Source organism: Canis lupus, chromosome 9 (assembly GCF_011100685.1).
Source record: "Canis lupus familiaris isolate Mischka breed German Shepherd chromosome 9, alternate assembly UU_Cfam_GSD_1.0, whole genome shotgun sequence".
Classification (NCBI taxonomy): Eukaryota; Metazoa; Chordata; class Mammalia; order Carnivora; family Canidae; genus Canis; species Canis lupus.
Genome location: NC_049230.1, coordinates 14,242,176 through 14,258,359, shown reverse-complemented (window position 1 = coordinate 14,258,359; position 16,184 = coordinate 14,242,176). Strand labels below are relative to the sequence as shown.

Sequence of the window (16,184 nt, the reverse complement as noted above, 5' to 3'; positions counted from 1 at the left end):
TTAAATTCATAATCTGACTCATGGACTGTGAGACTGACAGAAGCTACATCCAGACCTAATCAAAGATAATACACAACACACAGAAGTTCTAAATACAGTTACAACTACCAGAGGTAATTTTGGGAAGTTTTTGAAAAAAAATCTTCAGTTGTGAATGAGATCTTTGCATTATGTTAGGCAGAAGCATTTTTCAATGAGTAAATATGTTTGTATTGAGCTATCAAAAGGTACAACTGTGGATATTTGTTTCCTATCTTTGCAGCATTCCTCTTTCTTTGAAAACCATTCCTACCCCACTCCAATCATACACTTTTGCTGGAGCCATCAATTATAATACCTTGCCTGCCCTGGCCACAGGGGTGGGAACAATATGTCCAAGATAGGCCACTCAAATTCCTTCCTCAAGGGCTTTTGATTTGGAGCAGGAGTAGGGGCCTTGCCTTTGGGCCACAGACCTTGGAAAGATATGAATACAAACCGCTGATGCCATCTTCCCTGCCACTTGGAAAAAGCCTGTCTGTATTAGGAGAGAATGAAATTAACACACAAACATATGCACATCAAAAGGTGGAGAGAAAGAGAGGAAGACAGAAAAGCTTTGATACCTGGGGGTCCAGTTATGCCTGATGATGGTTTGGACTTCCCAATTACATGAGCTAGTTAATCTGCCTTTTCACTTAAGCTACTGTAAGCTGGTTTGGTAGCTTGCAACTGAAAACAAGTTCTAATTAAAACAGATCTCCATCTCATACCATACACAAAATTATACAGTAGGATTAAAAACAAAGTTACAGAAGTATTATGTGAAATTACTGTAAAACATATGTATATGCTTGGAATAGGATCTTCCTTAGTAAGACACAAAATCCAGACAAACCCTAAAGAAAAAGATTAATAAATTTAACTATATAAAAATATTAAAATTTCTGTGTAACAAGATAACAACAAGAGTTAAAACATGCAATTACTATATAAGTATATACATGAAATCAAAAGTAACAGCCATAATACAAAAGCATTCCTAAAACTCATTAAGAAAAACTATCAAAACTCAATAGGAAAAAATGAGCAAAAGATACGAATAAGCAATTCACTGAAAGTTCAACAAACACATAAAGGGAAACTCAACTACATTAGTAAGCAGATATATGCAAATTTTTTAATGAAATACTTTTCATCATTAGCAAAACTCCAAGAGACTGATGTTGAATTTAGGTGAGAGTATGAAAAACTACATATGTATGTAAATTATTGGTATAAATCCCTTTTACTCTACAACTAAGCAGCAGTCATCACTATTTTAAAAATGTACCTACCATTTGACCCAGCAATTTCACTTACTGTTCCTATACTGCCAGAAATACTTGCATAAGTACACAGAGATATATGCTAAAGGTGTTCAAAAAAAATAGCACCACTATTTGTAATAAAAAAAAAAAAAAAACTGTTAACAGCTTATATGTCCACTAACAAAGAAATAGTAAATAAATTACTGTTCATCCATACTGTGGAGTACCATGCAGCAGTTAACAAAAACAAAAACAAAAAAACAAAAAACAAAAACGAATGAATTCAATTCATATCATGAAAAGATCCCCTACATGTATTACTAAGTGGAAAAAAAGCAAGATGCAGAACAATGCATGCAGAATAATTCCATTTATGTAAAAAAAGTAATTAAAAAAAAAACCTTTTGGTAAACATACATATATTAATGTAACCACATGGAGAAAGACAGAAAATATTACATACCAAACTGTTGATGGTGGTTACCTTTGGGGAAGGGGCACTAAAAAGATTTATTTTTCCCTGTGTGCTTTTGCATTTTTTAAAATAAAAACAATGACAAGTGCTATTTATAGTCAAAAAAAAAAAAAAAAAAGAAAAAGAAAATATAATTCTTCCCACCCCATCAAACTTTTATTTAAAAAATTAAAAATTAAAAAAATTAAAAAGCTCGCTTTAATGGATGAAGTGTATTCTTACCTATCTCTTCTTGAATAGAGACAGGTGTATGAGACTCTCTCTCTCCATTTTCAGGCTCATCAGCTGCCTTAGCAGATTCACTCTGGGAAGAATTTAGTTCACTGCTGCTGTTACTGTTTTCCAGATTAGGCTGGATGGAGGTAGTGGTAGCACTAGTGTTACTGCTGTCACATGTCTTGTTAGGTTCTTCTAGAAAAATAGAATATCTGATTTTTAGATTAAAAAATCACATGAAAAGTAACTACTTTGTCAGAAAAGACATTTAATGGAGGACTGCATTACAAAGCTAGAGTTTAAAAAGAGAAGCTGCTCATCTATGAAGAATGCAATGTCTGAGATTAATAAGCAACATTCTAGAGTTATTTTTGAAGCCTCTCAAAAGTCTAACTCATTCTAATTCAGACTCTTATCATCTTAATTTCTAGTATAAGGCAGACAATCTTTCAGATATCCCACAGCTGAAGAAGAAAATTAAAGTGATATAACTAGCCCACAAAACTTAGAAATGGTTTTGAAATAATCCTTCAAAATCTGAAATTTATATTTTCTTTTTAAAAAAGTAGTCAAAAAAACAACAAAAACAAAACAAAAAAATAAATAAAAAAGTAGTCAAACATATTAGAAACTGCATTAAACAGGATTATTTATCTCTAAGTTTTTCTGCTTGAATTCAATACTCCCAAATTAACTAGAAGGTAATGCTAAAGTCATTATAAATTTAAAGAATAATTTAATAGGTGTCGGGGGGGAGAATAATTTATTAGTTATCACTAAGTATACTATTCCTAAAAGTGTATCAAAATGCACACTACCATGAACTGAAAGCCTAGATCTTTCCATGATAGTTCAGAAATTAAGAGCCCCCTTCCCTCTAGATTTCATTTTGTCACTAAGATATTCTTTAAATCACCTAAATTAGGGCAGCCCCGGTGGCTTAGCGGTTTAGCGCCACCTTTAGCCTGAGGGTGTGATCCTGGAGGCCTGGGATCAAGTCCCAAGTCAGGCTCCCTGCATGGAGCCTGCTTCTCCCTCTGCCTATGTCTCTGCCTCTCTCTCTCTCTCTGTCTTAAATCAATCACCTAAATTAAAAAGTGGTTGGTGGTATATCACAAAGGCAATCTCAAAGGTATAAAGAGCTCCTACATTTTTTTAAGAAAAAAATCCTAACAACCTGATAGAAAAATGAAAAGACCTATAAGCAATCACAGAAGAAATGAAAATGGCCTTTAAACATATTGGGCTGGCAAAAATCCAAGACTCACAATACACTCAGGTAAAGAGGCAACTGTTAATAGGCACCGCCCCACACAATACAGCAGGAGTGAAATGGGCCAAAGTGTATATAAAGGAACTGACAATATAAACACATGCGCTCTTAACCTACCAATCCCACGTCCAGAAATCTATCCCAAAACACATTGGCAAAAATACTAAATCACTTTTTTATATAGCTATTCATTGCAGTGTTATTTATAATGGCAAAAGACCACTGACAAAATGTCCATCAATGGGGCACTGGTTGAATAAAAGGTGATATACACAATGAAATATCATGTACCATAAAAAGGATTGGAGAAATCATCAGATCCACACATAAATGATTAAATGTAAAAAGAGCAGAATAGTAGTTATAGTATGCTAACTTTTGTGTGAGAAGGGGAGAGAAATATAAATTTATATGCAGATTTTCCCTTTATTTATGAAAATTTTTCAAACACTGGAAAAATAACCAAAATTAACAAATGTGGCTACCTATGAGGGAAGGAAGGGAAAGGATTACCTAGAGAGGGAAAGGATGTGAAAACTCTCTGTATACACTTACACAGTTGATTTTGGAATCATGTAAATGTACATTTTTCTAAAACTTAAAGTTAGAAATGCAATCCCTAAAAATTGAAAACTGAGACAAATTAACCTAGTTGTATATCAAGTTGTTTGCATAACCACACAGAGAAAAAAATTATTTTAAGCAACTTTGGAACACAGCATTTTGACTGTATGGCCTTCCAGGAAATACAGCATAAGGATAAAGAACTATAAAAAAATCTTAAATGCTATTCAGTGGTCTTACTGTCAGCTATTGATATTACAAAATTACTATGATATATAATCATTTCTTATTCATGTACATCAAAATGTTAATACATACGTTAATAATATGTTATTATTAATGGACATCTGTATCAGGACAATGTAAATATGTAATTAAGTTACCACTTTTAGGAACTAAGGCTTTTAATGTATGGGAGAGATACAAGTTTAAAACCAACCAACAAACAAACAAACAAAAAAACCTAAGTATGCAATCCTCAATCTGATGAAATGTCAACATGAACTGGTATTTTTCTTTTCAAAAATACGTATTTTCTAATACCAAAAAAGCCAACAGGCAATGACAGCCAGACTGTGGTCTCTAAATATCATTCCCCACTAAAAGGAACCAGGAGTTCTTGGAGGAATGACTGATTCCAGGTCTGGTGTGGTAAATACATAAGCAAAAGCAGGGAAAGCTATCGAAGACTACCAGGGTAAAAGGACTCAAAAGTCAACATGAACAGGCTGGTACTTGGACAATATAAGCAAAATGAATAACTACAACTGACTGAAACAAATTGAACACATAGAGATGCATAAGTTCAAAAGGATACATAAAATGAGAAAGCCATGCCCCTGTGTAAAAGTCCATAACTCAGGAACCACTGAAAATAAGTGGATACCAACTCCTGACTCTGAAAAATAATGAAGCATTTATTCCTGCTCTAACTACATTCCAAGATATTCAAACAGCATCAGTTAATAAGGTAAAATTCTTCACAGGAGAATTTCAGTTAAACAAATATAGAAAAAAAGAATTAAAAACCACTATATTATAATCACACAAACAACTGATTCTGAAATGATCATCAATGAAATGAAAGGTTAACAGGAAACTTCACAATGTCACTACCTGAACTCTGATCAATTTCAGCATTTATAAAGGCAGACTAAACAGAAATCATGAGCCTTTTGATGCTACGCCATATGAAGTACCCAGCACACAGCTTATGGAATAGTCTCACCAAAAACAGTTAAAAATGTACTGAATCAAGCTTTTAGAAGAAATTAAAGAACACTAAAAGGAAGGAAACAGACAAATCCTCAATGTGGGATGTCCTATAGCAGGATACACTACAATTCTTCAACAAGTCATCAGTGTACAGAGGAAAAAAGTCGGGGAAAAGACTACTCTAGACCAACAGACTCAAGAGACATAAAATCAAATTTCACATCATATGGGAATCTTATTTGGAGTTAATACAAAATACAACACAATGTAAAAAAAGAAAAATTTAAGTGAGGAAATTCAAACTGCCTGAACAGTAGATGATATTAAGGAACTGACATCAATTTTATTAAAATGACAACTGCACTGTCATTATGTAAGAAAATGTTCATATTTCTTAGATGTGAGTAAGGGATATACTGTAAAATAATGGGATATACTGGGATATACTGTAAAATAATGTGGTAGGAAACAACCCAAAATCATATTAGCAAGAAAGGGGATAAAAACAACAACTGGGTTGTACACCGAAGAATATTACAATGCAATTAATGCAATTAATATGAAAGAATTCCAGCAATACGTAACATTATATTAATAATGTAATATAAAGTGAAAAAACCAAATTCCATAAATACAATATACTTAATAATATATATTTAACATAACACATTTACAATAAAGTTTAAAACAACTAAAAAAGAAATATATAGTTTTTAGCAAATCATGTGTGTCAACTCCATGAAGCAAGAGCATGTGAGTTAAATCACTTTGACCTCCAGTATCAACAATCTTGATTCTACTGTGTATCCCTTATAAAACAAAAGATGTTAGTGAACCACAGGAGTCAGAGTGACAACTACTTCAGGTAGGGGACAGGGAAGCAGAGGATCAGACTGGGGAGTTGATTATAGATGTAGGTTAGTTTCAAAGCAGGACTTAGCTTTTTGTTTGGAGTGACAGGTTCCTAGGTGTTTATTTTCATTATTAAGTAACTTAAAACCTGAATGAGGGCAGCCCAGAGTGTGATGCTGGAGACCGGGGATCAAGTCCCACATCAGGCTCCCTGCATGGAGCCTGCTTCTCCCTCTGCCTGTGTCTCTGCCTGTGTCTCTGCCTCTCTCTCTCTCTCATGAATAAATAAAGTCTTATAAAAAAACTGAATGAATAAATTAAGGGGGGGATCCCTGGGTGGCGCAGCGGTTTAGCGCCTGCCTTTGGCCCAGGGCAAGGTCCTGGAGACTCAGGATCAAATCCCACGTCGGGCTCCCGGTGCATGGAGCCTGCTTCTCCCTCTGCCTGTGTCTCTGCCTCTCTCTCTCTCTCTCTCTCTGTGTGACTATCATAAAAAAAAAAAAAAAAAAAAATTAAGGGGGACTATCCAATGACCAGTGATGAATATAGTCAACTAAGGATGGTGATTTATCTAACAATGTACATCTAGGGTCAAAGATTAAAACATTTTTTTGAGCAAAAAAAAAAAAAAGAAAAAGAAAAAGAAAAAGAAAAAAGTAACCAGTTAAAAAAAATCATGGGTGAAGCAAGTATGACAAAATCTTGATAATTTTTTTATATAAGTGATAGACATATAGCAATGTCGGTATTGTCATAATATTATTCTCTTAATTTTTATGTATGTTTCAAAATGTTTATAGTAAAAAAAATTTATATGAAGGATTTCAAAATGCCAAATTTAACATCTGCTAGCTACAAGCCAGTATACAATCAACTAACTCAGAAAAATTTGGAACAAGAGAAGTCTCTCAAAATAATACCAAATTCTTCACTAACCATTCTTTTCACAGCTGTAAGATCTAGATTTGTAAAGTGTAGTAGTCCTAATTTATAATGGCCTAAATATCATCTTCTCAAATAATGAAGCAATATATAAATATATTCCCTCCTTTATGAGCTCAGAGTGCATTTTCTCATAGAATAAAAAAAGTGATTAAACTAGCTCAGCCCACAAAAACATTTTTGCACATAATATACTCCAAGTATGGTTTTAACCAAGAAAATAATTCGGGGGGCGGGGGGGGGGGGGGAATCTCCTGTGTCTGCCTTTGGCTCTGGTCATGATCCCAGGATCCTAGGACAGAAGTCAGGTTTCCTGCTCAGCAGGCAGGTTTCCTGCTCAGCAGGAAGTCTGCTTCTATCACTTGCCCTCTCCCTCCCCCCTCCCTCTGCCCCTCCCCACTGCTAATTCTCTCTCGCTAATCAATAAATAAAATCTTAAGAAAAAAAGAAAAAATAATCTGGGATAAGAACTTAAGAGATAAAAAAAAAAGAACTTAAGAGATTGACTATACACATCTTAAAATACTTTAGAGAAGTTTTTTTCTGCTATTAGGGATATAATGGTACTTCACACAAGAATAGGCAATCAATCCCTTACCAGGTATTCTCATACAAAAAAGCCAATAACCCACTGAAAGCAAACTTAGCTCAGATTCCATCCATTTAAACTTTCAAGGTGATAAGCTTAGGACCATCACAAACTCATAAAATATAGCTTTTTTGTTTGTCCAAAGTTAATCTGTCTTAAGTAGAAAAGTGTTTTTCCTCCATTTCATTTCAATTTAGAATGCTGATTTGGGTTGTTTTTTGTTTTTTTTTTTTTAAGTAGGCTCAACGCCCAGCATAGAGCCCAACGCAGAGCTTGAAATCATGACCCTAAGACCAAGACCTGAGCTGAGATCCAGAGTTCAATGTTTAATTGCCTGAGCCACTCAGTGCTCCAGTTTTTTTGTTATTAATAATTGTTCTAGGGTTGCCTGGCTAGCTCAGTCAGAAGAGCATCTGACTCTTGACCTTGGGGTTGTGGGTCTGAGCCCCATATTGGGTGTAAAGATTACTATAAGAAATAAACAAGCAAAGAAACTTTAAATAACTTTTCTAGGGATGCCTGGGTGGCTCAGTAGTTGAGCATCTGCCTTTGGCTCAGGTCGTGATCCCGGGGTCCTGGGATTGAGTCCCACATCGGCTTCCCTGGGAGGAGACTGCTTCCCCCTCGCCCGTGTCTCTGCCTCTGTGTGTGTGTCTCGAATGAATGAATAAGTAACTGTTCTAGAACTCTTCACTTCTTTATTTCATTTGGCTATAGATTAAGGAAATCTGAAGCATCTGCTTTATTTTTTTTTTTATTTTTATTTTTTTTAGCATCTGCTTTAAAACACCAAGGGGGGCACCTGGGTGGCTTAGTGGTTGAGTGTCTGCTTTTGGCTCAGGTCTTGATCTCAGGGTCCTGAGATAGAGTCTCACATCAGGCTGCCCTCAGGGAGTCTGCTTCTCCCTCTACCCATGTCTCTGCCTCTCATATGAATAAATAAAATCTTAAAAACAAAAAACAAAACACCACCAAGAAGGTATCACCTATCAACATGTACATTTTATTGCTCAAAGTCCAAATGTTCTAGCCCTAAGGCAAATATTATAAGTTTTGGTATTTACAATACTATTTTTCATTAGACACGAAAAACACTGTAAACGAGTAAAAATAGGATAGGTTTTATAGTCATCTCTCAAACCAAAATTACATATAGATCTTGATCTTCAATTGCTTTTTGTTTCAAGATATTATTTATTTATTTGACATAGAGAGAGAGAGTGCACAAGCAGGGGGAGAAACAGGCTCCCTGCTGATAAGGGAGCCAGATTTGGGGCTCAATCCCAGGATCCTGAGATCATGATGTGATGAGCTGAAGGCATGACACTTAACTGACTGGGCCACCCAGGCACCACCACTGGATTTTCCTTATAATTAAATTCAAAACTAAAGTGCCTATCTTTTAAGATGTCATTATCCCAAAAAGTTTAGAAACAGGTTAAATCAGTATGTTCTTTTAGTTCAACTTTATAGCTGTTAAGAGGTTTCAGTATGTCCATGGAAACATTTTCAAAGCAATTATAGTTATAGAAATAAAGCCAGTTCATGACAGACACAGAGAGAGAAAGAGAGAGAGAGGCAGAGACATAGGCAGAGTGAGAAGCAGGCTACATTCAGGGAGCCCAGCATGGGACTGAATCCCGGGTCTCCAGGAAAAAAAAAAGAGAGAGAAAAGAGAAAAGAGAAAAGAGAAGAGAGAAGAGAGAAGAGAGAAGAGAGAAGAGAGAAGAGAGAAGAGAAGAGAAGAGAAAAAAGAAAAGAAAGAAAAGAAAAGAAAAGAAAAGAAAAGAAAAGAAAAGAAAAGAAAAGAAAAGAAAAGAAAAGAAAAGAAAAAAGCCAGTTTTATCTATTACTGATTCCAGGCATTAAATCTGCAGGCATTAACTTAAAACAATGCTGTCTGCATTATGTTGGAATACAAATTCTCAATAATGGGTTTGACTTTAAGATGCTAGAAAGTCATGTGTCCTCTCCACTTCTAAATTTACAACTCGACATTCTGGTACAAAAAGTTTCTAATCTAAAATCCAGAACAAAAGTGTAATTCTGAAATTGAGAGACTTTTGTTAACTACAAAGAAGTCATACTAAACAGCACACTTGCCACATGGGGTTGTTTTTGGAAACATAACCATTTCTATGAACCAAAGTGAAATGTCTGGAACACATATGCAAGAAAAAAATCTAAGGACTAGGTATATTAAAAGATTAATTTTTTTAAAATGATGGCTACTAACCTTGCCTAAAATATGGGCCAACTTTTCAGCTTAATCTTCAATATTTGCCACTCAGAATCTTTCTGATTACTGATTATATCCAACATGAAATCATGAAATCTGCCCATTTTTCTCATGTTCTCACTCCCATAGATTTTTAGAACTTAAGTTTGTAATTTTTCTTTTGCATAATATCATTTATTATATTACATAAAAATGACGGTGCTCTCTGACAAGACTTTATGTCAAGATATAGCTTGAAATAATATACATTTATTACTTCTTTTCTTTTGAAGATTGTTTTAATTTTTTTTAAGATTTTATTTATTTATTCATGAGAGACGCAGAGGGAGAAGCAGAGAGAGAAGCAGGCTCCATGCAGGGAGCCCGACATGGGACTCGATCCTGGGTCTCCAGGTCTCCAGGATCATGCCCTGGATCCAAGGCAGGCGCTAAACCGTTGAACCACCTGGGCTGTCCTAATTTTTTTTTTTTTTTTAAGATTTATTTATTCATGAGAGGCAGAGACACAGGCAGAGACACAGGTAGAGGGAGAAGCAGGCTCCATGCAGAGAGCCCAATGTGGGACGTGATCCCAGGTCTCCAGGATTCACACCCTGGGCCAAAGGCATGCACTAAACCACTGAGCCACCCAGGGATCCCAATTGTTTTAATTTTTAAATAATCTCTACACCCAACACAGGGCTTGAACTCACAATCCCAAGATCAAGAGTTACACTCTCCACTGACTGAGCCAGCCAGGTGCCCCAATACACATTTACCTCTAAAGAAATCTGAAAGTAAATTTATTTCTTTTTTCTTAAGATTTTATTTATCTGAGAGAGCACATGGGTGAGGGGAGGTGCAGATGGAGAAGGAGAAGCAGATTCCCCGCTGAGCAGGGAGCCCAATGTCGGGCTTCAATCCAGGACCCCAAGATCACAAACTGAGTTGAAGGCAGATGCTCAACTAAATGAGCCACCATGGTGCCCTGAAAGTAGATTTATTTCTAAAAATATTCTGGATGAAGAAATTCTAAATTCTTCTAATTCTAAATAAAAAAAATACAACCTTCCTATTCTAGAAAAGATACACAAAACAAACAGTAATCAAAAGCAAGCTATTGTGGTTTACAAATGTTATTAAAAATAAAGAACATCTTAACGGGGTGATGAGGTGGCTCAGTGAGTTGAGCATCCAACTCTTGATTTCGGCTCAGTTCATGATCTCAGGGTTGTGAGATTGAGCCCTGCATCAGGCTCCACTCTTAGCAAGGAATATGCTCCCTCTGCCCCTCCTCCCACTTATGTGCATGTTCTCATTTATTAAATGAGTCTTTTTTTTTTTTAAGATTTTATTTATTTATTCATAGAGACAGAGAGAGAGAGAGGGGCAGAGACACAGACAGAGGGAGAAGCAGGCATCATACAGAGAGCCTGACATGGGACTCGCCATGGGGGCTTGCCCTATTAAATGAGTCTTAAAAAAAATTTAAAAGGATATTTGATAATGATAAAGTTAATTCAATAAGAAATATAAATATTATGTCCACCTAATTACACAGTCTCAAACTATTTAATGCAAAAAATTAAAAAAAAAAAGAGAGAGAGAAAGGCAACTCCACAGTAAATAGTTAAAAATAATTTTAAAGGGCAGCCTGGGTGGCTCAGTGGTTTAGCGCCGCCTTCCGCCCAGGGTGTGATCCTGGGGAACCGGGATTGAGTCCCACATCGGGTCCCTGTGTGGAACCTGCTTCTCCCTCTGCCTGTGTCTCTGTGCCTCTCTCTGTGTGTCTCTCATGAATAAATAAATAAAATCTTAATAATAATAATAATAATAATTTTAAAATAGCTACAGAGAAGAAGAAAAAAAAAACATAGCAAGGATACAGATTTGAAAGCTTTAAAATTGGGCAGTCCGGGTGGCTCAGCGGTTTAGCGCCGCCTTCAGCCCAGGGTGTGATCCTGGAGACCAGGGATCGAGTCCCACGTCGGTCTCCCTGCATGGAGCCTGCTTCTCCCTCTGCCTGTGTCTGTGCTTCTCTCTCTGTCTCTCTCATGAATAAATAAATAATTTTTTTTTAAAAAGAAAGCTTTAAAATTAATTGTCCAATATTACACCAAACAACTAAAAATACATATATTCTTCAAGTGTACATAAGACATTTATCAATATTAACCATACACTGAACCATAAAACTTCAACAATTACTCTGATCAGAGTGGGTTAAGCTAAAAGTCAATAACAAAAAAGATAAATAGAATGGGTTAAAAAGAAAACTATATCATAATGAAAATCAGAAGATATTTTAAACTGAATGACAAAGACAATATATAAAAGTTTGTGGGATGCAGCTATAGCAGTACATAAAGGGAAAATTATATCCTTGACAGCAGAATAGAAAAAAATAACTAAAAACTAAAAATCATCAAAGCACCCATCTTAAGGAGTTAGGGGAGAAATAAAATTTTCATCTAAATGTAGAAGAATAGTTAGTGTCAACTAGGATGCTCTTTTGAGGAGCTCTATTTTTTTTTTTAAATGCAACCAATGACAATGATAAAAATGAAAAATTTTAAAACCAGGGGAAAAAAAGCTGAGTGATGAATATATTTATACCATAGATTGTGGTGACAGTTTCATGAGTGCATATTTATCTCCAAACTTATCTGGTGGCATACCTTTAATATGTACATCCTCTTATGTGTTAATTAAACTTCATTAAAGTTTAAAAAAAAAAAAAAACAGGAACAGGAAAGAAATCCAAAGATGCAAAGAAAAGAAGAAAAAACAAAGCCATGAACATAAACTAGAAGAAAAATACAATAAAAAAGGAACAACAAAGCAAAAAGTTATTTTTTAAAAAGATAAAACTTGTTAACAGCTTTGTAAGAAGATGAAGAGAGAACAGATAACCAATTTCTGGATTTAAAAAGAAAACGTCACTACAGATCCTGCAGATACCAAAAGATATGATGCCATTACACCAATAAAATTTAAGTGAAATAGGTAATTAGAAAAATGCAACTTACTAAACCTGACACAAGAAAACAGAAAATATGAATAGCCATCAAAGAAATGCACCTGATCTTAGCCAAAAGGCCAAGAAGGGGTCCATCTATCAAAGAAATGAAATCTAAAATTAATCTTTCCCACAATGAAAATTCCAAGACCAAGTGACTTTGGGAAGGGTGGGGAGGCCTTTATATAAGGAATAAATAACACACAGAATAACTCACAGAAACTTCTGCAGAAAACAGGAAAAGTGGGAACTTGTCCCAACTTGTTTTATGAGGCTCGTATAATCTAAACACCAAAGCCTGACATGGACATTATTAGAAAAAGAAAATTACAAGCCAATCTCACGCATTAATCCAAACTCCTAAACAAAACATTAATAAACTGGATGCAACAGTATATAAGAATGAAAATAGGGCAGCCCGGGTGGCTCAGCAGTTTAGCGCCGCCTTCAGCCCAGGGTGTGATCCCGGAGACCCGGGACCGAGTCCCACATCGGGCTCCCTGCATGGAGCCTGCTTTTCCCTCTGCCTGTGTCTCTGCCTCTCTCTCTCTCTCTGAATGAATGAATGAATGAATGAATAAATAAATATTAAAAAATAATAATAATAACAAACCACATCTCTTACCACATAAGAGAACACAAAGGAACTGACAGGTAATTTACAAAAAAAGGTAACTAAGTTTCCTATATATACATATATTTAACAAATATATGCACAGACACACATACACACGAAAAAGTGCTTAGCATCCTTAGTAACCATAGAACTACAAGTTCAAACCACAATAAGATATCCCTACAATGCCATCAGAATGGCTAAAAGAAAAAGAAAAAACTGAATGACGATGATACCAAGTGTTATTAGCAAGAATGCAGAGGAGCTAGAACTCTTACAGACTACTGATGAAATATAAACTTGTACAACCATTCTAGAAAACTACACATATCTGTTAAAGATGGGCATACACAAATTGAATGACCCAGGAAGTCCACAACTAGATTTATATCCCTAGAAATGTACCTACAGGAGCATTAAAAAAACATGTAAAAGAACATTCATAGTAGCATCATTCGCAATAGTCCCAAACTGGAAACCATTCAAATGCCAATCAACATAGAAAATGACTAATTAATAATTAATCTATTATATACATATATAATAAAATATCATACTGCAATAAAACAAAATGCATTACCATCACAAGCAACATTTAGATGGCTCTCATATATTGCTCAGGTAAGAAAAATTGGACATCAAAAAGCACATACTGTATGGTACTATTTATTATCTTTTTTAAAGGCAATCCTAATTGATGGTTATAGAAGTCAAGATAGTAAATGCCTTTTGTTGGGGTAGGAGCAATGGTGGCTAAGAGGGGGCATGATGTGGTTATACAGGTGTGCTCTACCAAGCTTTTACTTAATAACTATGACTTTACCTTATGTTATACTTTAATGAAAAACTTTATTAAAAAACATCTGTTCATACCAAATGCTTCCCAATCTGTCTTCTACTGATAAGCTTGAGTCATTAAATTAGGTGTCTAAATATATTCTGAAGGTTTAGAAAAGAAAACCAGTGAGTAGCCTTCTATCACAGTTATTGTTTTTCATCTACCTAGAATAATACCCCTTCTCCAGTTCCTCTAATACCATATCTCATCTAGTGACCACAGAATGACACGAGTGATAACAGAGAGTGGTTCAGGGATACCACACAGTACCCAGCACACTGCCAGGCACCATTTTAAATACTCAATAAATATTTGTTGAATAAATGAATGCAGAGAGAAAGAGACAGAAACAGAAGGAAGCAGAGACATATTACAGTCTTCTCTGAGGGTCAGGGCTCTACTGTTAGGCCTGGCTACCGCCCAATAGAAAATAAAGTTCTCAAGGACCTTGATTTTGTCTATTTCGGTCACTGATATATTCCCACTAGTGTTCTAAGTTTTACAATGAAGGATCTATTTCAAGTGTACCAAACTCCTCTTTAAAAACTGGTATGATATGTTTAATATGTGTCTTTAAAAATGCTATTCATATTGTTTTGGAAACAAGTATGAGACTATCAGGTTTCTAGGTTTGATTTCATTTTGTAGTCAACAAGAGAATTATGATTTATTAAATGGTCAGGTTCTGAGTTTATAGCATCTTCAGCTATTTGGCATTCTGATCCTGCTAATGAACCCCATCCACTCTGATACAGCTACTAATAATTGCTATTTCCTCCCATCCTAGCTTTCTTAACACTTCTTGTTCAGGTTCTCATCTAAATCAATTTTTCGTGACTTACACATTTAAAAAACCAGTTGAAAAAAAAATTTAAAAAACTACCAGTTGAATACAAAGCTTAAATACAAAAGATCTCACTTCCAAGTATTATGTTAATTACTACTGAATCAGTAAATGTATAATACAACTCACCTACTTTATTATTTTTTATTTGCTAGACTTTCTCTCACTCTTTCAAAGACTGGACTGAATACAGCAAGAACAATACTATCCAACATTTACTAAGGAGTCAACATGTCAGGTCCACCCTAAGTCTTTTATACATATTATTTCATTTGGGATCCTTTAAAAGTGTATGTCAGATACAAAGGTAAGAGTTTCTCCCTTAAACTATTCTAATAACAAAAGAACAAACATCTCAGAGATATTAATAAACCGGTAATAAATAACCTAAAAAGTAAATGTCTGCTAAAATCTGTGCATAGTTGTTATTCTACTGTGTTTGGTTTAAAAACCAAACAACCAACCACTATATAAACCCACTAGTAAGACTGAGGTTTACATTAAACATCAATCAATCTAAAAGCACAAAAAACATTTTAAGAAGTACGTACTAAGGATGTAATCATAACTCCAATAAAAATGGAATTTTGTTCACCTTTTTTTGGGGGTCTAGTACTCTACTTTCAAATTCTGGCTCATGAAGATGTTAAAATCATAATAATGCAATATCTTAATTGGACAGGACCCAGAGATCTAACCATAGAATTATACTGAATTATAGATCTCTGAATCTCCAGTCTACTCAATAAAGGACTCTTGCTGAAATTATCTCTGATAGGTCAGATAGATATCAACATTACTACTTTTAAGGAAGTAGTTAATATTCACTCAAAAGACTCTATACTATGATTTCTACTTATTTGACATAATATCCTACATTTCAAAGAGAAGTCGAGTACCCTGGCCAACCTCTCAGAGGACCATTAGATTATTTCCAACCTAGCTTCCTCTTGATACCAAGTCTATTCTTTTCTAGGATCAAAAATTTATCTTTATTTATTTCACCAGATAACACTGCTTCCAGACTTTTCTTCATCTTAATAGCCAATTTCTCATAAGTACAATATATGGTGAACTTATTGTGATTTTTTTTGGACCCTATACATATATCTCTGCATGTAATCTAATGTCATACTGGTGTTTTCAGCAATAGTTCACTGTTTATAAGCACTCAGTTGAAAGTAGTCACATGAGAACTGTTGGTCATGAAAATCCTTCAAGTTATAAAACAGGA

The 16,184-nt window shown here is 35.0% G+C and overlaps 1 protein-coding gene across 13 annotated transcripts in view; it reads right to left on the bottom strand.

Annotated features, from left to right (window-relative positions):
• The window catches only part of BPTF (bromodomain PHD finger transcription factor), a 154,552-nt gene that overhangs the window by 78,558 nt on the left and 59,810 nt on the right, over positions 1-16,184 (bottom strand). For 9 of the 13 annotated variants that reach the window (XM_038546828.1, XM_038546826.1, XM_038546831.1 and 6 more), the window contains one exon: positions 1,987-2,175. The exons of 3 other annotated variants lie outside the window; for them this stretch is intronic. In XM_038546828.1, coding sequence (XP_038402756.1) covers positions 1,987-2,175 — 189 coding nt within the window. The remainder of the gene's footprint in view (positions 1-1,986; positions 2,176-16,184) is intronic. One more of the 13 variants, XM_038546827.1, reaches the window with a different exon arrangement.